This window comes from Cucurbita maxima, unplaced genomic scaffold (assembly GCF_002738345.1).
Source record: "Cucurbita maxima cultivar Rimu unplaced genomic scaffold, Cmax_1.0 Cma_Scf00005, whole genome shotgun sequence".
Taxonomy (NCBI): domain Eukaryota; kingdom Viridiplantae; phylum Streptophyta; class Magnoliopsida; order Cucurbitales; family Cucurbitaceae; genus Cucurbita; species Cucurbita maxima.
In genome coordinates, this window is record NW_019272021.1 from 5,113,193 (window position 1) to 5,131,596 (window position 18,404).

At 37.6% G+C, this 18,404-nt stretch overlaps 6 protein-coding genes across 6 annotated transcripts in view; 2 read left to right on the forward strand and 4 right to left on the reverse strand.

Moving 5' to 3' along the window:
- The window catches only part of LOC111479266 (protein NRT1/ PTR FAMILY 5.2-like), a 29,596-nt gene extending 15,494 nt beyond the window's left edge, over positions 1-14,102 (reverse strand). The window contains exons 1-2 of the mRNA XM_023123816.1: positions 14,098-14,102; positions 1-5 (exon numbers count right to left, since the gene is read on the reverse strand). The gene's annotated coding sequence lies outside the window, so the exon portion shown is untranslated. The remainder of the gene's footprint in view (positions 6-14,097) is intronic.
- Positions 829-2,570, reverse strand: LOC111479120. The gene is made up of 2 exons (XM_023123609.1): positions 1,742-2,570; positions 829-1,258 (listed from the first exon to the last, which is right to left on the reverse strand). Exons 1-2 carry the CDS (start codon positions 2,026-2,028, stop codon positions 1,201-1,203), a joined length of 345 nt encoding a protein of 114 aa, XP_022979377.1. The 5' UTR covers positions 2,029-2,570; the 3' UTR covers positions 829-1,200.
- On the forward strand, positions 3,267-6,469 carry LOC111479113 (actin-related protein 2/3 complex subunit 2B). Its single transcript, XM_023123600.1, has 10 exons — positions 3,267-3,449; positions 3,546-3,612; positions 3,695-3,902; positions 4,478-4,644; positions 4,835-4,912; positions 4,988-5,120; positions 5,237-5,328; positions 5,422-5,478; positions 5,561-5,609; positions 6,042-6,469. Exons 1-10 carry the CDS (start codon positions 3,391-3,393, stop codon positions 6,224-6,226), a joined length of 1,095 nt encoding a protein of 364 aa, XP_022979368.1. The 5' UTR covers positions 3,267-3,390; the 3' UTR covers positions 6,227-6,469.
- Positions 6,568-7,479, forward strand: LOC111479119 (protein PROTON GRADIENT REGULATION 5, chloroplastic-like). Its single transcript, XM_023123608.1, has 2 exons — positions 6,568-7,232; positions 7,306-7,479. The coding sequence occupies exons 1-2, from the start codon at positions 6,951-6,953 to the stop codon at positions 7,408-7,410; spliced, it is 387 nt and encodes a 128-aa protein (XP_022979376.1). The 5' UTR covers positions 6,568-6,950; the 3' UTR covers positions 7,411-7,479.
- On the reverse strand, positions 7,652-10,928 carry LOC111479114 (acid phosphatase 1-like). The gene is made up of 3 exons (XM_023123601.1): positions 8,605-10,928; positions 8,204-8,413; positions 7,652-8,100 (listed from the first exon to the last, which is right to left on the reverse strand). The coding sequence occupies exons 1-3, from the start codon at positions 8,991-8,993 to the stop codon at positions 7,923-7,925; spliced, it is 777 nt and encodes a 258-aa protein (XP_022979369.1). The 5' UTR covers positions 8,994-10,928; the 3' UTR covers positions 7,652-7,922.
- LOC111479110 lies at positions 11,352-15,009 on the reverse strand. Its single transcript, XM_023123595.1, has 3 exons — positions 14,408-15,009; positions 11,999-13,791; positions 11,352-11,828 (listed from the first exon to the last, which is right to left on the reverse strand). The coding sequence occupies exons 2-3, from the start codon at positions 13,700-13,702 to the stop codon at positions 11,640-11,642; spliced, it is 1,893 nt and encodes a 630-aa protein (XP_022979363.1). The 5' UTR covers positions 13,703-13,791; positions 14,408-15,009; the 3' UTR covers positions 11,352-11,639.
- Positions 15,010-18,404: the final 3,395 nt, after the last annotated feature.

Genomic DNA, 18,404 nt, shown 5'->3' on the forward strand with positions numbered 1-18,404 from the left:
AACGAGTCTACGGAGAGTGGTTTCCACACCCTTATAAGGATGTGGGATCTCACAATCCACCCCTTGGGGGCCTAGCATCCTCGTTGGCACACTGTCGGGTGTCTGACTTTGATCCCATTTGTGATGGTCCAAGCCCACTCACTGCTAGTAGATATTGTTCGCTTTAGCCCATTACGTATTGCGGTTAATCTCTGGGTTTTAAAATGCGTCTACTAGGGAGAGTGATTTCCACACCCTTATAAGGATGTGGGATCTCATAACCCACCCCTTGGGGGGCCTAGCGTCGTCACTGACCCATCACCCGGTGTCTGGTTTTAATACCATTTGTAAAGGTTCAAGCCCACTTCTAACAGATATTGTCAGCTTTAGGCCGTTACGTTTCACCGTCAATCTTCCGATTTTAAAACGCGTCTCTTAGGGAGAATGGTTTCCACACCCTTATAAGGTTGTAGGATCTCCCGATCCACTCCCTTTGGGGCCAGCATTCTCGTTAGCACACCACCGCCCAGTGTCTGACTCTGATACCATTTGTATCAATCCAAACTCACTGATATTATCCATTTTGACCGGTTACGTATCTCACATTAAACTTAAATTGAGCTTAGATTATGAGTCTCTTTGATCAGGACACTATATGCTCAAGCATGCAGCTTTAACTTGTTTCACCTGATGAGCCTTTTAATCATGGAAATGTGGAAAACATGATAAGCAGGTTCTTGAGTTTCTGGTTATATCACAACAGTACTGATAATTCGTGATGAAAAATGAAAACGGCGACAAAAACGTTCACGAAATCTCGAGATCGGGAGCGATAAACAACAGAGAAAAGGTAGAGAAGCTCTATGATTCATTAACAATGATAGATATAGAAGAAAAATTCCAAAGTGTTTGCATTACATGATACACCATTCTGCACTGTCAAAAGCTCAACTAATCTGTGATTTCATAATGTCAATATCAGCATCATCCATACACCATATCACCAGGAAGGTGATCTTACAAATTTGAAAAACAACTCCGACACATCGCAAGGCGTAACGAAACGAAATATTAATCAGTCGATCTTTGAACTCTTCTATCAGTCGTTGTAGTACCAAAGCAATCCGTTATACAGTCAGAAACATCGCCAATTATTATCAGTTTCGTCGTAAAGAAACGACATTGTTCTCGTCGTCATACACTAATATTTGATGTAATAATCTACATAATCATACAGCTGCAAGAATCAGACTCCTCGTCCCCGGAGTCGCTCACGTCGCTGCAGAACGAACAGACACAAAAACCAATCCAAATTTTACAAATCTAAAAACAAAGATATACTCAATCCACAGCATTATCCATTACATTCAAACACAGATTTCATCTACCTTAAAACATGTTCTTAACTTCAGTCTAAGATGAAAACAGCCAATGATGTCAAAATACAAAACATTCAAGCATCATATCTCTCAATTCAAGCCTGTTATAACTATCGGTCATTAGTGTTTTATCAATTGAGCTATGTTTAGATTCGCGTTCTTCGATCGAAGAACTAGAATAACCCAAAGAACAGATCAGGCAGCATTTTTGGTTCTAACCCAGATATGGAAACTTTCAGCTTCTTCAAACATCTCAAGTTCAAATATCAACAGAAATGTAAGAACAAGAACAAGAACAGAGAAACCATCTTCCCCAACTTACAGAAAACAGACCAAAAAAACCATCAAAATGCTCCAAGAAAAGGGGAAAACAATTAAGCTACCTCGGTTGGAACTCCAAAATCTCCGCTAGGTTATTACCATTGCTATCATTCCACCGGACTTTCATCCTCGGCTTATTCGATTTCCTCGACATTCCGCCGCGCCGCGGCGGCAATAGAGCATTCGATTCACTGTCATCTTCGCTGTTTCTATGATCGCCAACTTCTCCCGCCGCCGCAGAGTCTACAGACCTCTCATCGTAGCCATTAACAGCCCTAGAATCGCCGCCCATAGCCTCGAAACTCGCAGTATAAATCCAATCGGAAATTTGCCCTATAAACAACCCCATAAAACAGACCCAGATTTGGGATTTCTAAATCGAACCATCTCAGAAATCCACTTTTTGTAAAACCCCCAATATAATAAGAACACAATTCAGCGACTCGAAACTCAGATTCCGCAACTGGGTCAACGCTCACGGGTTCAAAATTTATGAGCCCAGCAACCCCAACAAAAAACCCGTCTCAAAAAGGTAAAACCCCCGATCTAAAACTTTAACCAAACAAAGCTACGAAGAACAGATAGAATTCCCAACAAAATTAAATCCCCTCCAAAACCCAAAAAGAAAAATTGAAGGAAAAAAAAAAGGGGGGGGAGGTTCCATATAACATAACGGAACCAAAATTTAACTCAAATCGTGACCTTCCGATGAAAGGGTGAGTTGTCCAGATCGCGAAAAAAAGCAATTAACTGAAACAGAGGGGAAGGCGTTTACTTGGGTGTGATTGGTGAACAGTGATGTCGAATAATGGCGTGGAATCGGACGGTCGGGATTGGATAGATAGGAGAAGGGAAGAGCCATCTGTGGGTCGCAGTGGCGGGTGTTCGTTAAATTCGTTGCTCATAAACTGTCGGTTACCACCGGATCTTGCCTTGCTTTTGTTCCATTGACGTTAATTTAACATTAATTCATGTCGTTAATATCCGGTTGTTTTTGGACCATAATTAGTAATTAAGTACTTCAGGCTTTTTATTTATAGCATCCATAGCATATATTATATAAATTTATGATATATGAGCATGTTGGTGCAAGAAGCTCGCTAATTTTGTTTGTAATTTAAATTAGTCAGCCTAAAATTTAAAGATTTCGAATAGAAATTATTAGTATTTCATTTCAAAAATACTTGAAAGTGGGCTCGACGAAGTGAAAAATAGTGTGTAAAGCGCCGACCCATTTCATACGGAAGAAATCAATTATTGCGTCCTCCTTTTACTTAGGCCCAGATCCAGAGGGGAACTTAAAAGGATCGTTGCTTTGAGGAATTTGCAATCTTACGCCTCTCAAAAACGATGGCATGAAATCGAAGCAACACCCACATCAAACTTGAAATGAGGGCTTGCAGATTAGCGGCAAATCAACTTCAATCAGCGCCACCAAACAAAGGGTTCATCAGGAAGTGGAGATCATCAAATGGGTAATTCCTAAATTTGCTTTATCGATAAGCCACTGAAAGAGATGGTATTGGTCTAATGGGTTGGTTGCTTCTATTGTTACCAAACTTTGAGTGGATATGGAGCTTAGAAATTACTCATAATATCATGATCTCAATCGAAAAGGAGTGGACATTTCTTACACTGAATATGTATTGGAGTCCTTTCTTCTCATTTACCATGAAAAATGAGGTAGAGAGGGCTGTTTGTGCTTGTGAGGATGGCTTGCTTTCAGAGAGCTTCACCAGCTTTGAAGGAGATCCTCCTTAAGCTCTACAGGTGAGAAACAAGTTCATGTGTTCTATGCTGAAAATCTTTGAAACCCATATATTCTTTCAGGTTTTAGGGATTAAATTGTATTGGTTATGATTACAGTTCGGAAAATCCGACAGAAATTGAGCATCACTTGCATGAATTTGGTTCTGTTCAGTACCATATCCAGGTACTGTTCTTCTCACTCATCTGGGACTGTTCACGTTTAAGATTTGAATTAGTGTCCTAATTGCTTTTTGATTGTTTGGTAGTCTTTCATATCGGATTCACTGCACGTTTACTTGTCGATTGCTACTCCATTGTTGTCACAAGGGGTTCTTTTATCTGATGGGCTCTCGCCATATACTCTCGAGATGGTAAAACAAATTTGCTCTCATGGTGTTGAGATCATTGAACCTGCAAAAGAAGGATACAAACTTACTCTAAGAATTGACTTTGCAAAAATTTTGCATGAGGAAGGTATGATTATCCACTTGAACAGCTTGATTAATTAGAAAACTAGTTTATGAAAAGATTTAGTGTCAATGTGGCATAGTTTATGTGAGATCATACATCAGATGGAGAGGGGAACGAAGCATTCCTTATAAGGGTGTGAGAACTTCTCCTTAGTAGATGCGTTTTAAAACTGTGAGGCTGATGGCGATATGTATCAGGCTGAAGTGGACAATATCTACTAACAATATGTTTGAGCTATTACAAATGTATCATAGCCAGATACCGGATGATGTGCCAGCAAGGACATTGGGCCCCCAAAGGGGTGGATTGTGAGATCCCACATCAGTTGGAGAGGGAAACGAAGCATTCCTTACTAGGGTGTGGAAGCCTCACCTTAGTAGACGCGTTCTAGAATCATGAGGCTGATGACGATACATAACGGGTCAAAACGGACAATATCTACTAACGGTGGTCTCAGGCTGTTACAGTTGAAGGAAGAAAACATAATTTTTACTACTCGACGATCTATAGAACTTTGAAATGTGAGGTTTTCTTCATAACATTACATTGATTGTTTGTTGTGGATGTTCTTTTTGCAGAGCCAGAAAAGATAATTACAGATATTGCTGCTGTCCATGCAGTGATCCTAAGCTCTCAGCTAAAAGAAATGTTGATAAACGTTAATTCTCCTGCGCTATTTCAAGGAACCTCCAGACCCATCAAACTTGTATATCATCCGAGGGAACCATTCTTTGTTATCAAGCAGGCAAGTTAGAGAATTTGTTTTGCTTCATTTAATCTGAAACTCTAAGTCCCAGTGGGAATAGTTTGAGTCACTTCAGTGTGCCAGTTCTTTATAAGGAGCAAGAAAGATGAATACTAGCTGGTTTATTTCAAATTTTGATTCATATGTACACTTTCATATATCTCTTAGTAGACAAATTTCTTGCATTCAGCCCCAAAAGATCCTCATAGTCTTTCCAATTCGTTTCAAGGAAAATACAGATGTGATCATTGCGACCGCGTTCTTTTGGGTACGTCGCTGTAATAACAATGCTAGGATCTGTTCTTAATTTCTTTTGGATAATACAACTCCTGTAGTCAAATAGGAACTTATGGATGTGGGAAGCTCTGAAAAATGGTCAGAAACACCTCCTTGTTGTTGGTCACCCATACCCCCTCCAGAACTGAGAGGCGAACCTTTAGAAGAACTGAGCACAAATGGAGGATTCGTCACGTTCGGTATGATATATTTCATAAGCCATATTTATCACTTAGTTCAGTTTCATAGACTTGTATCCCTAAGCTAAACACTTTTTCAGCCTCTCGAACTCTTTGTTCACATAATGTATGAACAGATATTTCTGTGCACCACGTTGAAGGTAAAAGGCTTGAAAAGACTGTGTGGAGTTTGCTGAACTTTAATGCATATGTTAAGTACCATGTAAAGGTATCATGTTTGTTCTTTTTCTCCAAAACCTGTCTTCTGTGACAATCCTTTTCCCTCTTGTTTGATATCCTCTTTGGTGAACTTCCAACACAGACAACCAGAGGTTTTATCCAGAGAAGGATGAGGAAGCGGTTAGAAGGGCTTGTTGATGTAAGTTCAAGTATATCCAAATATCAGTGATATTTGGAAGAAGATGATGTTTCTCACTAATAATGTCTATGTTAATTTCTAGATCTTACATCAGAAAACCTCAGATGATGGCCTACTCAACAAGGGTCAAGGTATGCTCTTGACAATGATCTTTACTTTTTGTTGATTGAATACCATCTCAGGATTGTTGCTCTTGTTTTTTGTGTCTGGACGAATGAGCTATGGGTGACCAATCCAAAACCGATCGACTTTCGATCTAATCTCGAATGAGTTTCTGTGAGATCCCTCATTGGTTGGAGAGGGGAACGAAACACCTTTTATAAGGGTGTGGAAACCTCTCCTTAAGAGACGCATTTTAAAAACTGTTGAGACTGACGACGATACGTAACGGGCCAAAGTGGACAATATCAGCTAGCGGTGGACTTCGGCGGTTACAATTTCGGAAGGATTACAATACATATAGCTTAATCAAATAAGCTTTTGCAGCATATGGTATTAAGAAAGGAGAATTGGCTAGGTTTAGTGAACTATTTATCTCATAGCTTAATTCTGTGTGGATGCAGGCATTATGTATATGAAGAAATTGGCAGCCAGAACTAAACGCATCAAACAGAAATGTCATAGTCTGAGCAGGAAGATCAAGAGAATCCGGTTTCGAATTAAAATTCCTGGATTTGCACGGTTTCGTCGAAGATGGCTAAAGTTCCCAACGTTTTCTTCTTCGATCCGATACGCCAAATTAAAATGAAGCGATGGAATTTAGGATATTACAACCAGATGAAATGGTTAAGTCTATGACATCAACACAATAACTTTGGAAATAAGGAATGCTGTTGGTAGATACAGTGAGTATACTTGCAGGGAGGCTTAGAGCTTAGTTTCACATGTTGCCATTGTCAATTCTCATAGAGAACCTGTATTTGGGGACCAATATGAAACAACGACTAAAACTATATCCAAGTATCGGAGTGTACTCGTTTATATCTTTGGTAGATCTTTATATTTCATAATACATACATACACATCCTCATACTAGAATGTGCCGTTAATGTAGAACTAGATCTATCTGGATGATTCTATCGAAATTTATTCAAATCAAACTTCGAAAAATAAGTAAAATAAAGCTTTATCACGTGGGTAGGAAGATGCCGCCTGTAATGAATATGGTTGATAAAAAGTAGACAGATGGAAGCAAGCAGGAAAGGGGCCAATTGCAGTGTGGATTCTGATAATGTTCCAAACCAATAGGGACCATCAGTTGTCTAAACCAAAATCCACGCCATCAGTTTGTGTGGCTCCAAAAATGACTCCTCACCTCTCTCCCCCTTTCAAAACTATCCATTTTCACAAAGCATACAAAACCCATCATCAAATCCATGCTTCCATTACAAGTTCCAGCATGCTGGTAAAGACCCTTCAAGCCATCACTGAAGCCATCTAGAAGAACAGCTCTCTGATCTTGCACCCTTTTCATGGCAACTTCAGTTTCTGTAGCTGGGTTTCATAAGCCTCTTTACTCCACCACCTTCCATGGAGGATGGGGGACTTCAATTTGCGGCGACAACAGCACCGTGCTGATCAAGTCAGTCCCGGAAGCCGTTCGAGTCGTAAAGCCTGTAAGATTCCTGCCAGTGATGAAGAATATTAATGAAGGGAAAGGACTATTTGCACCTGTTGTTGTTCTTGCTCGAAATATTATTGGAAAGAAGCGTTTCAATCAGCTGAGAGGCAAGGCCATTGCCCTGCACTCCCAGGTATTGAGCTACCCTCCTTCACTTGAATTCTCCTTAGTGAGAAAGCTGTGTTGAAGTTTCTCCTTTTGGACAGGTAATTACTGAGTTCTGCAAATCTATAGGAGCTGATGCAAAGCAAAGGCAGGGATTGATTAGGTTAGCCAAGAAGAATGGAGAAAGATTAGGATTCCTTGCTTGATCTCATCAACCTGTTCCCTTGATATCATATATAAATCATAGATCTCTCTACTTTCTGCTGTCGTTTATATACCATATTCTTCAATTTGGCAGCAGCAATATTTCAATCCTTGTATGAAACTTGATGATTGAAGATCTAAACAGTCCATCAACGATCAAAACTGTAGAACTGCAAAAAAACATCCAAATCTTCACAGAAAAAGTTCTAGCTGGTTTAAAAGCAAAGAACACCAAGACAAAAATACGGTGGTTTCATGATTCATTCAGAATAAGGAATAAGAGAAAATAAGGAGATGATCACATGGACTTCTTTCTGATTAAGAAATGATCAAAACAAGTTCCAAATACGAGATTACAGCTTTAACAGATAGCAAGCTAAGCTTATTCATCACACATGTCACATCTCTCTCTGATCCTTCCCTCTGTCTGTGTAGATCAATCCTTCCCGACCATCATTCATGGAGTGAAAAAGAAACGGATTAAAAAGCCAAAAGCAAGTCGAAATTGCATTGCTTAATAAACATAATACATTGGATTTGGAAGCTTGAACGTTCTTCTTCCCCTTGGCTTTCCTTCAATGCTGCTATATTGATCTCCCACATTCCCCCAAATGTTGTACCCTCCATTCACCAATCGCCTTCTCACATCTGCCTTGTATTGCTCCACTTCCTTCTTCTCATCTTCAGGGCTCCTGCAAATCAAACATAGAAACAAGCGAACAAACTCATCACTCACTCGCAAAACGAGAGACAGGATTCTGATTTCTGGACTCGTGGATTGACTGACTGACTGACCTTAAGATGAGATTGGTCCATCCATGGTAGCCCACTTGAACAAGATTCTCAATGGTGGCAGATCTGAGATATTCCCGTCTCGCGGATATCAAAATGATGTCCACTCCTCTCGCTTTCAGCATATTGAAAAGCCTCAATGAGTGATCCAAAAGTGGTGCTTTGGCCTTGCTCATCCACGCCTCCAAATCCGTCAGGTTCAATTTCTTCCCCCTACCCTCCCATAATCCCATTCAACAAAATAGCAATCAATCAGAATTCAGAACACATTCTACAGACTTATAAACATTCTTCAGCAATCCAAACACAGAACACCAAGCAAAAGGGAACCAGAATCTGTAGACAATCAATTCAAAACACAAAACAAGTAAAGGGTATGATGTAAAGGGAAAAAAAAAAGTTACCCAAATTGATTTTTCTTGTAATAGGGGACAGTGGAGATGAGGGTATCATCGATGTCGAAGATCCAAGCATCAGTGCCATCACCTTTAAGGGCACAGCCCTTGGTAAGGTACACGATGCACTCTTCGATCGTCCTCTCGGAATCAACTTTGTACTGAGTGGAGGTAACGTATTTGCCAATGTAGCTAACGCATTCCTCAGGCACCACATGGAAGAATCGGATGTTGTGAAGCTCGACGTTCAATCTCCAGCTTTCGCAGTAGTTTTTAAGGCTGATTTTGAGGCCATTTCTGGACCTCTGGCTCAGAATGTTCCAGTCTGAAGCCGATGCAGTTGCAGTGATGAAAAGGAAGAGGAAAACAGAGAGATGGGGTAGTAGAGATTTCGCCATTGTGTTATGGGTTGTGCAATAGAAGTGCAAGTTGGAAGCGTTTAAGTAGGCACATTACAGGCAATGATCGGAAGGGACAGAGTCAATAAATTGGGCGAAATAAGATCACATGGGACCCTGAATCCAAGCTGTAGTGTGCCACCACAAACACATTTGTCTATTTCCAATCAAATCATTCGAAAAAGTGGAAGAGCTTTATTCAACGCCAATGTAAATCTCTCTTTTTTTCCTTTTCAATGTAAATAATACCATTTCGCCGTATAACCTTCGGTATATATATCAAGTATTTGAATTAGTCTCCAAACCTTTCACTAAAAAGTACAAAGGAACAACAATAATAATCTGAGGGTATCGGCTACAAATCACATGCAGGACAGGCCAGAGTGGCGGCATCCAATTCAACGGGCTTGGCATGAAATCTGGAATTCTTTGGAATTATACACCGAGTGATGAAGATAAAGAAGTAATGACAAGCATTTCCAGCCTAAAGTCAGATTAATAAATCACACCAATCAGAACTGCTCCATCCTCATGTCCATTGAAATACTTCTTCAAAATTTTGTTAAATTGTTGCATACTTATTTAAATGGCCTTTTCCCACAAATAAAAAACTGTTAAATGGTCCTTTGAAAAAATGCCATGGAGAAGTTGAAAAAATCATCGAATCAATATTCACTCCACATCCCTTTCATCTCTAATCTCTTGTCAAACCCAATGCACATCACAAATACAAATAAAATGTTGGTCAATGGTTTGAAAAATGGGATATTGGATAACATAATGCTTAGTCGATTGATGACGATAAGTTCCAAGTCGATTCTGAAGAAAGAAGAAGGAAGGGAATATGGAGGCTATATGGTTGACTGATGTGTTCTGTAAGGTACAGAGAAGAAACCTCTGCCACAACCTGGTTCAATCTCTAAATCTTCTAAAATCTACAGAACTTCAAGTTCACACAAGTAAATCTTCAATTCTTGCCTGCACAAGGTCCATATGTTCTTCAATTCTTGCAAGCATAAGGTCCATATGTTCACAAGATGCCATTGATCTTTGTTTAAGTAGCTCCAAATTGCACCAATCCAAGTGTAATATTATTCCGAAGGTCTATAGTTACAACTGATCTAAAGTATTAAGCAGCCCCACAAATTGCATTCTCTTTCAGCCCAGAAATTCTTGGTTAACCAATTCTAAAGCCATCGACGTGGGAAGCAACTTAGATGTGGATACCACAACTTTAAGATGAATAAATCATCTCCGTTTTAAGAACAGCTGTAAATCAAGAAGATAGGTAAGTCGTCGCAAAAACAATAGAATTAGGATTTTGAAGTTCCACCGCCATTTGACCCAAAATTTTCGCAGAAATGAATTAGTAGATAAATAAAGAATTCCATAAAATATTTGACCCTAGAAAGGAAATCGTAATCTTGAGAAACTGGAGGAATTTGAACAATACTATCATGTAGAGACCAAATGGAGCAGATATGAACTAAAAAAGGTACACACATCTGTAACGATGGACTCCGTCAATTTTCCAGACTCGTAACTGTATCAAACCATTAAAGTTAGAGATGACACATGACTAAGTCTGGGAGCACCAAATTTCTCGCGAAAACGATTGTCAATCAAATCAACTTCCAACCGGCTAAGCCTCCATCCAGTACATACCCAACAATCTGCAACATTCCATAAGAAAACAGACTAAATATCGAGGTAAAAAATGTCCCAGCCTAGACAGCTATCGTCTCGTAATGGGATAAGATTGGCGTACAATCTAGCTGGGTATGGGAGGTGCAGAGAAACAAAATACAGAAAATTCTCGACACCACATCACCAGCAATTTCGCAATTAGGGCAAAACTAACAGAGATTGAGAGAGGCGAAACTGAACGAAGGTGAAAGGAAAAAGAAGAGCTATTAGGGTTTTACCCAATAGAAAGTCTCGTGATGTCGACCAGCGCTAGGGTTTTCCCCATATTTATAGACAATTATATAGGGATGACAACTTGGGCTTTAAAGCCCAAAATCTATTGAGCCCAATTGATCCATCAGGCCCAATCGCCATTAATGGTATTAATGCTAATAACTTATTAGAGAAAATAATTAAGGACATAATTCAATAATTCACCATAAAATTGAGATTAAATCTAATGCTGAAATTACGAATTTGCCATTATCTTCTTTTATTTTCGACTGATTTCTTATTTTATTTTCAATTTTTTTAATTTATGCTGCTTTCCTCTGAAAATTTTAATTATAACTCCATTTAAATTTTCAATTAAATTCTAAAAATAAAAACTTAATTTAGTGTAATTTCTAAAAAATAAAAAAATAAATAGTATCGAAAAAAAGTCAACAACAATTGAAGTGACTATTGGAATCAAATATTATTTTATTATCAAACAAATAGGCTTTACAAAACTATAATATGAATAAGAAAATACAAAAAGTCCTCAACAAATGCCGTTGGGGACACGGAATTAAAGTCAACTTCAGATCAAGAAGTCAAACGACATTAACCTAATTCCTGTTCTTTCAAACATGTCCCCACAGCTGAAATGGAGAACAACCTTATCCAGTTTCCAGTGTGAAGCAACAGATCTAGTTTAGTTATAACTTCTAATTTTCATGTCTAAAACCTTAAACTTGCCTACTGCTTTATGCTAACTACTTTTAACTCCTGTACATTTCTGGGTTTGAGACCCGGACTTCGCGAATGGACGATCGCCACTGCAATTGAGAAACATTGCAGAGACGATAGTTTCGATTGAAAATGAACAAAGTACAAGCCGTCGCGGATGTTCACCATCCTCAATGTTGGAGGACCATTCTCACAACCCTGAAACATGACAATCGCATTCTCAGTATCCGATTCACAATCACGAATCTAGCTAAGTAACGAGAATGATTCAGAATTCAGAGTCGTGCAAAAAGAAGTAAACTAATAAAGTTAGAGCAGTTTTCGTGCTCGAATCAGCAGCAAGACACAAAGGGGGAGTGTATGTATACCTTAGCATGTATGTTAAATGCCCTGCATTCTTGCACGTCTGCTTGGCGAGAAGTATTGTTGTTGACAGATTGGCCTTCAAGTACCGTTAGAGGGCATCCGATGTCCCAACCGCCGCAATCACAGAGTCCATTCGATCTCCACCGTTCCATGAGGGTGGAAGGACCACCGTTCCTTGTTCTAGGCCCGCCATGGAGACCAGCAGGAATAAGAACATTCATGCTCGTCGAACATTTTGTGCTGTTTCGCATACAACAGTCAGCCTGTATTGTTTGTTTGGCCTCGACCTGTTTGAGGAACTTCAAACCCCAGCCTCCAACTCCGCTGCCACGATCTTCCGGAAGATGGTCTCTCACGACAACAGCAGCCAATTCAAGATTCGGAGGAAGGCTACGAGCACAAATTAAGTCATCGGAGCTGTTGTGTTTATTCGAGTATGGTTCCCAAGGACAAGAATCCTTCAAGACACCAGATCTATTCTGTTTAGATGAGTTACTTGTCCTAAATACTTCAGCCACCCTTCTTGGAAACACCTTGTTCTTTTTAAAGATGGTGTTTGAAGCATTCGTCTCTACGTCAGAATTTTCGATACCACCAAACAACACAAATTCAGTATCCACAACTTTTGAATTATTCAGACAGACACTATAAGAAGACGACACCGTCATCTTGCCAACGATACGGGGTCTGGTATTTCTAACCTCATGATCCTTTAGACCACTCTTTGTCGAACGAAACAAATAAACATAGTCCAATGCGTTATTATCAGCTGACACGACCTTCGACGAGTCAGCCACATAGACCTCCTTCTCATCATCTACAGAGAAAACGAAGTGAGGGCTTCCTTCCTTCCATGTGAACTGAAGCATACCTTGGCAAAGCGGTGTGGACGCTGAACCCGAAGAAGACTGATCAGAACATAAAGAATTCCTGCTCGGTGTGGAGAAAAACCTCTCGTTTGCTGTATCAGATCCATCTCGATGGCTTCCCTTTGTCGGTTCTGCATTTTCTAGCTTCTTCAATGAAGATATATCCACACCATTGGGAGAGTCTATAAAACTGCCGCCTGCGAAGCCTTCGATATCATTCATATCCATTCTTACGAAACTCGAAGTTTCCTCTTTGATACCGAGTTGATGCAATAAAGGACTCTTCAATATGTTGATCATGCTCTTACTTCCCATAATTGAACCAACAAACCACAGTTTACTCGAGCTTATGACCGTGTTGCCATCCTCCCCAGTTGAAGGGCACGCGATATCGAACCTTTCCAAACCATCCATCCCTCTTGTTCGTAATTTACTCGTACTCAAGCTTTCAGTCAAAGCAGCACCAGTCTTCACAGAGCTCGAGTTTATAGAATCGTTACAACGTACAGGCTTCGATGCACTAATCTGAATCAAATCCAAGCATCGTCGAAGATATTTCTCATCTATCGTCACCATATACTTCGGAACCTTATAGTCTAACTCTATATTACAGTTAAAAACCAAATCACGAACATAGTTTTTACTGATTCGGTATTGCTTCGACTTCAAATACAATGCATTAGGCAGCATTACCTTCTGATTCAATCCTCCTGATATTGAGTACTTCGACAGATCCAAATCACCATTTTCTAACAGCTCCTCGTCGTTGTTTCTGTCACATAAAGAACTGAATTCTCTTTGCCGATCTTTCTGAGCATCGGTAGATGTTTGTTCCATATCCTATCTGAGTAAATTAAGGATCATGAATGGCTGAAAAACTGCTCACTGATCTCTCTCTCTGTTCAAATCACATATTTCTTCAACACCTATACACAAAGATTGGAAGTATTCTCATAAGATCATGAGATCAAGAACACAATCTGAAAGTGAAGAACACTACATATCAATTCCAAGAAACAGCAACAACTTCAAGGAGGTGGAACTTTCATCCTCCCTCTCGTCCTCCATAATCAATCATTTCAAGCTTTTTGAAGCTGAAACAAACCTGCCCTGAATCTCCTAAATCAGAAACTTACTCAACCAAAAGATTGGGAAATACACGAAGAATCAAGCAAGAAATCGCCATCAAACTTAAGAACAGCTTCCGATTGATACCAGAAGGTGGAAGAAAGTGAAGGAAAACAAGGAAGAAGGAAAAATAGCTACAACCCCACAAAGGAAAGCAGGGGTATAAAGGCTAAACATGATTAAGAGTGATAAACCCACAATCCAAAACACAAAACACAAAGTTTTTACAGAAAGTAAGCTCAATAAACAAGTACAAAACAGAGAAAAAAATAGTATAATAATAAGAACAAGAAGAACAGTGACAATAATAATAAACAGGGGAAAGAGCAGCTTTTACTATCTTGCCTCAAGAAATGGATCCAAGGAGGAGCAAAATATGAGTCGAGTCAAAGAAGCAGAGACAAGGAGACAGACCCACAAGAGAGGAATCGCCTTAATCGCCTCTGAAATCCTCCAAGCCTCGGAGTTTGAGCATATATTCGGTGAAGGAGAGAAAGAAAAAGAGGGCAGTAGAAAGGTGAATAGGTTAGTGGGTGGGGGGGGAGAGAATAAATTAGTGTCAAAAAACAGAACAAAGCCAAGGTCGCACATGGAAAGGCAGGATAAGCTTTATGACCCAAAAACTAAAACGGGCAACGATGATAATGCGTGGCTGCTGCGAACTGCAAAAACGAGAAATGGCAGCAGGAAGGTCAATGAACAGAAACTGCGGTGCTTAAAGGTCCCACCGCCATGGCCAAAACGCGGAGAAATCTTTCATTTTCAGAGGCGACCCAGTTGATTCATCAGCTTGGAGAGGGATGGTAAAGAAGAAAAATGGGGGTTTGTGAGCTGGTGCGCATACAAGCCCCACTGTGTGTGTCACATGGAGCCCACAACGCGCATTGTTCTTTGGAAGAGGGGATTTGGGGCGAACAGTTTCCTTTCGAGGGTGGAAAGTGGGAAATTGGGGTTTACGATTCTCTAATTCATCAACTTCTTTCCCTGATTCGCTCGGAATCTTTCTTCCGTCTAGTATTTTTCCCCAAAATGACTAGTTAATAGAAACAAATATAAGCAACCAAACCAAACATTTCTTATAATAACGTGTAAACCTTTCTCTAACAAACACGCTTTAAAATCGTAAGGCTAATAGTGATACATAACGGGTCAAAGTTTAGCGATAAGTTTAGACTATTACAAATGGTATTAGAACTAGATATCGTACAATGTGTCAGCAAAGACTCTAGCTCCTAGGGGGAGTGAATTGTGATATCTCACGTCTATTGGAGAGAGGAACTCATTGGTTCTCAAGGGGATGGATTGTGATATCTTAGATAGATTGGGGAGAGACAAAACATTTCTTATAAAGGTGTGAAAACGGGTTAAAGTGGACAATATCTATTAACAATGATTTGCAAACACGTTTTAAAACGGCAAGACTGACAACGACATATAACGAATGATAGCGTACAAAGAATAAGTTAAACAAGTATCATTTTTATTTAATATACCCTACAAAATTATCATTAATCAATTTTGAGTAAAATAAAATATGCAATAAATATAGGTCTGCAAATGATAAAATAGTAATTATTTATTTTAAATATACAAAATAATGTTTTTTTTTTTTTTTTTCGTCCTTAGTTTGAAAATTTGATTAAAAAAAAGTTTTTATGCATGTGAAAGAGAGAGAAAATAGAGTGATTTTGTTTTAACTTTAAATATTTTCATTTTTTTTTTTCAAAGATATTATTAGAATACTTGAAAATATATTTTCTATTATTATAAACAACATCGTGATATTATTACAAGTATATAAAATATTAAAATCATAAATAATTTAATATAAAATGATAACTTATTCAAGAAAAATCAATATCCTTTGGATTTTAATTTGAATTTCATTTTTTATATCTTTCAAAGTTTCATTTTAACTTATTATGATTTAGTCAACCTTCACAAACTATACTTAATCTTATCTTATTAAATACATGACATTTTTTTATAGATTTAAATAATTATGAATTCAAATGTTGGTCTCTTATTAAATATATTATATTTTATATCTCAATTTGCAAATTTGTCATTTAAAAATCGAATTACCTATTTATTATTATAGCTGTAAAAGACAAAATATTAAAATAATTTCTCACCGAACATTCTTCGATTTTTTAATTTCAGAAATAATTTTATATTTTTATTAACTATTATTATATCTTTTAAAAATAGAGGCAGTTTGGGCTTACGTTAAGTCACAGTCTGTCAGTTTAGCCTTAAGGTACGGAGGCTTTTCATTGGACAAATTAACAAATAAAAATATATTTCAAGCCCAAAAATAAGTTAATGCCTTTATTACGTCATAATTATTAATGCATTTTTTTTCTTAATAATTTGATATTTTCAAAATTAATTTTTTTTTTAAAAATGCAATATTTGCCATTTGAGGCTCATATAAATTATAATCGAGTAATTTTTATTAATTTCTTCTCTTTCATTATCACTCCCTTTATTTAAACAAAGTCATAATAACATAATTGAGAATCTTTTTATTCTTAAAATTATTGTGCATTTAATATTTAAATAGAAATTATAATTTTTGGCGCTTTTTCATGTTTGAATTATTTTTATGTATAGCGACAATTAATTTAAATTAAATCATGGTTAATTTAAGAATTAAAAAATTAAACAAGGTAATAATTAGCTTTTTAATCTAAATTACATGATATCTACGAAGTATATATAAAGCCGATAATTAGACAATTCAAATATATCTACCAATGAAGAGTGTATTCTTAGATTATAAACCCATGACCATTCCCTAAATTAACCGATGTGGGACTTTCATCATCCAACACCTCCCCTCGAACAAAGCACGCCTCCCCTTAATCGAGGCTCGACTCCTTTGGAGTCTTAGTCATTTTTTACTGCCTTCGTACATTCGAGGAGGCTTGACTCCTTTTGGAGTCCTTTGTTCAACACATGACCATTCCCTAAATTAACCGATGTGGGACTTTCATCATCCAACAAAAATAACCCAATGCGTTTGAACTTTTTAATTAAATGACTACTCAATTTATTTGTAGACTTTTAATAATAATAATAATAATGAAAAAATGATGAGCGTTAAAAAGTTTTCAATAAAATCTCCTTCTTTATCTGTGATTTCATTATTAAAATTGTTAGATATCAAAATCACAATGTGAAAATACATAACTCTCCTTTCATTTATTTTATTCAGTAAATTAGGCCACGTGGATTTTCACTTAATTAAAATAATAATATAATAATAATTTACTTAGGTCATAAATAAAGAGTAAAAAGATTAATTGGTAGATGACGTGGATTTAAATGTCACACATGCATCTATTAAAATTCGTTGAATGATTATTGTGCATTGTGCTTACTTGTAGTAAACGCCTTCTCAACTTTCTTTTTTTTTTTTTTTCTTTTCAGTTTTTAAGTATGTTTTTATATTTAGTTAGATCTACATGTAAGTTATCACCGACATGCCGTTCCCAATCAATTTTTATGATCGTTTCTCTTCAACATTCGACTAGCAACAATTTGATGTCGTCGTCGTCATCTCACCATTCATTGATACTCTTTTAGCTAACATTCATTCTTCATCGTCGATATAGTTATGTTAGTTACACACAGCTTCCAAAAGTAAAGACTATCCCCACGAACCAACACAGAGTCATTTTAGTTTGGTTTGTCTTCATTCACGTATATCGTAAGAAAATTTACAAGAGGTCATTCAATATAAGATTGCTCAAAAAATTGTCTCACCACCAAACCACCCTCCATTGAAAAAAAAATGGACAAACATGAGATCGATTGAAGAAAGAAACGAGTGTCAGTGAGAACACTAGACATTGAAGGGGTGGATTGTAAGATCCAACATAAATTGGAGAGAGAAACGAGAGCTAGCAAAGACGTTGAGCCTGTTTGAGAAGGGAACTAAGCATTTTTTACGAGGGTGTAAAATTTTTTTCTTAAAAAACTCGTTTAAAAATCTTGACCGAAAGCGTGACAGAAAAAAGTCTAAAGAAGATAATATCGAGCCGTTGAAAGACAAAAGGGCAAATTTTTGTTGTTTTGCACCACATTACCTTAACTTCTTCACATGCATCCTCTTTTCAAACCATTTTGGCCATTTACCTACTCCTTTTTCTATTTTACTACTTGGGATAAGATCGTTCGTTTCTCGTTTTGGTTAGTATTCGTGATCTAGTGTTATATTCGATTGTGAAAAAATCGTCTTAGATTAGGTTTGATTTGTTCGTAATTTTGAAGAAACATATTTTGTTGTTTTTTAACGGCTCTCATTGAACTAACATTATTATTAAAAGGTTATAATTTTCTTATATAATTAAAATAAACAAATAAATAGATAAAAATGAGAATATGAAATTATTAAATAAACATT

Bases quoted from the DNA above. Each gene is read 5' to 3' on its own strand.
- LOC111479119 (XM_023123608.1), top strand. From the start codon at position 6,951: ATGGCAACTTCAGTTTCTGTAGCTGGGTTTCATAAGCCTCTTTACTCC. The intron at 7,233-7,305 runs GTATTGAGCTAC...CCTTTTGGACAG, and splicing joins CCATTGCCCTGCACTCCCAG to GTAATTACTGAGTTCTGCAA.
- LOC111479114 (XM_023123601.1), bottom strand. From the start codon at position 8,993: ATGGCGAAATCTCTACTACCCCATCTCTCTGTTTTCCTCTTCCTTTTC. The intron at 8,414-8,604 runs GTAACTTTTTTT...ATGGGAGGGTAG, and splicing joins TACAAGAAAAATCAATTTGG to GGGGAAGAAATTGAACCTGA. The intron at 8,101-8,203 runs GTCAGTCAGTCA...TTTGATTTGCAG, and splicing joins TGGACCAATCTCATCTTAAG to GAGCCCTGAAGATGAGAAGA.
- LOC111479113 (XM_023123600.1), top strand. From the start codon at position 3,391: ATGGCTTGCTTTCAGAGAGCTTCACCAGCTTTGAAGGAGATCCTCCTT. The intron at 3,613-3,694 runs GTACTGTTCTTC...ATTGTTTGGTAG, and splicing joins CTGTTCAGTACCATATCCAG to TCTTTCATATCGGATTCACT. The intron at 5,610-6,041 runs GTATGCTCTTGA...GTGTGGATGCAG, and splicing joins CCTACTCAACAAGGGTCAAG to GCATTATGTATATGAAGAAA.
- LOC111479120 (XM_023123609.1), bottom strand. From the start codon at position 2,028: ATGGGGTTGTTTATAGGGCAAATTTCCGATTGGATTTATACTGCGAGT. The intron at 1,259-1,741 runs GTAGCTTAATTG...TTCGTTCTGCAG, and splicing joins ATTTTGGAGTTCCAACCGAG to CGACGTGAGCGACTCCGGGG.
- LOC111479110 (XM_023123595.1), bottom strand. From the start codon at position 13,702: ATGGAACAAACATCTACCGATGCTCAGAAAGATCGGCAAAGAGAATTC. The intron at 11,829-11,998 runs GTATACATACAC...GTCATGTTTCAG, and splicing joins CATTTAACATACATGCTAAG to GGTTGTGAGAATGGTCCTCC.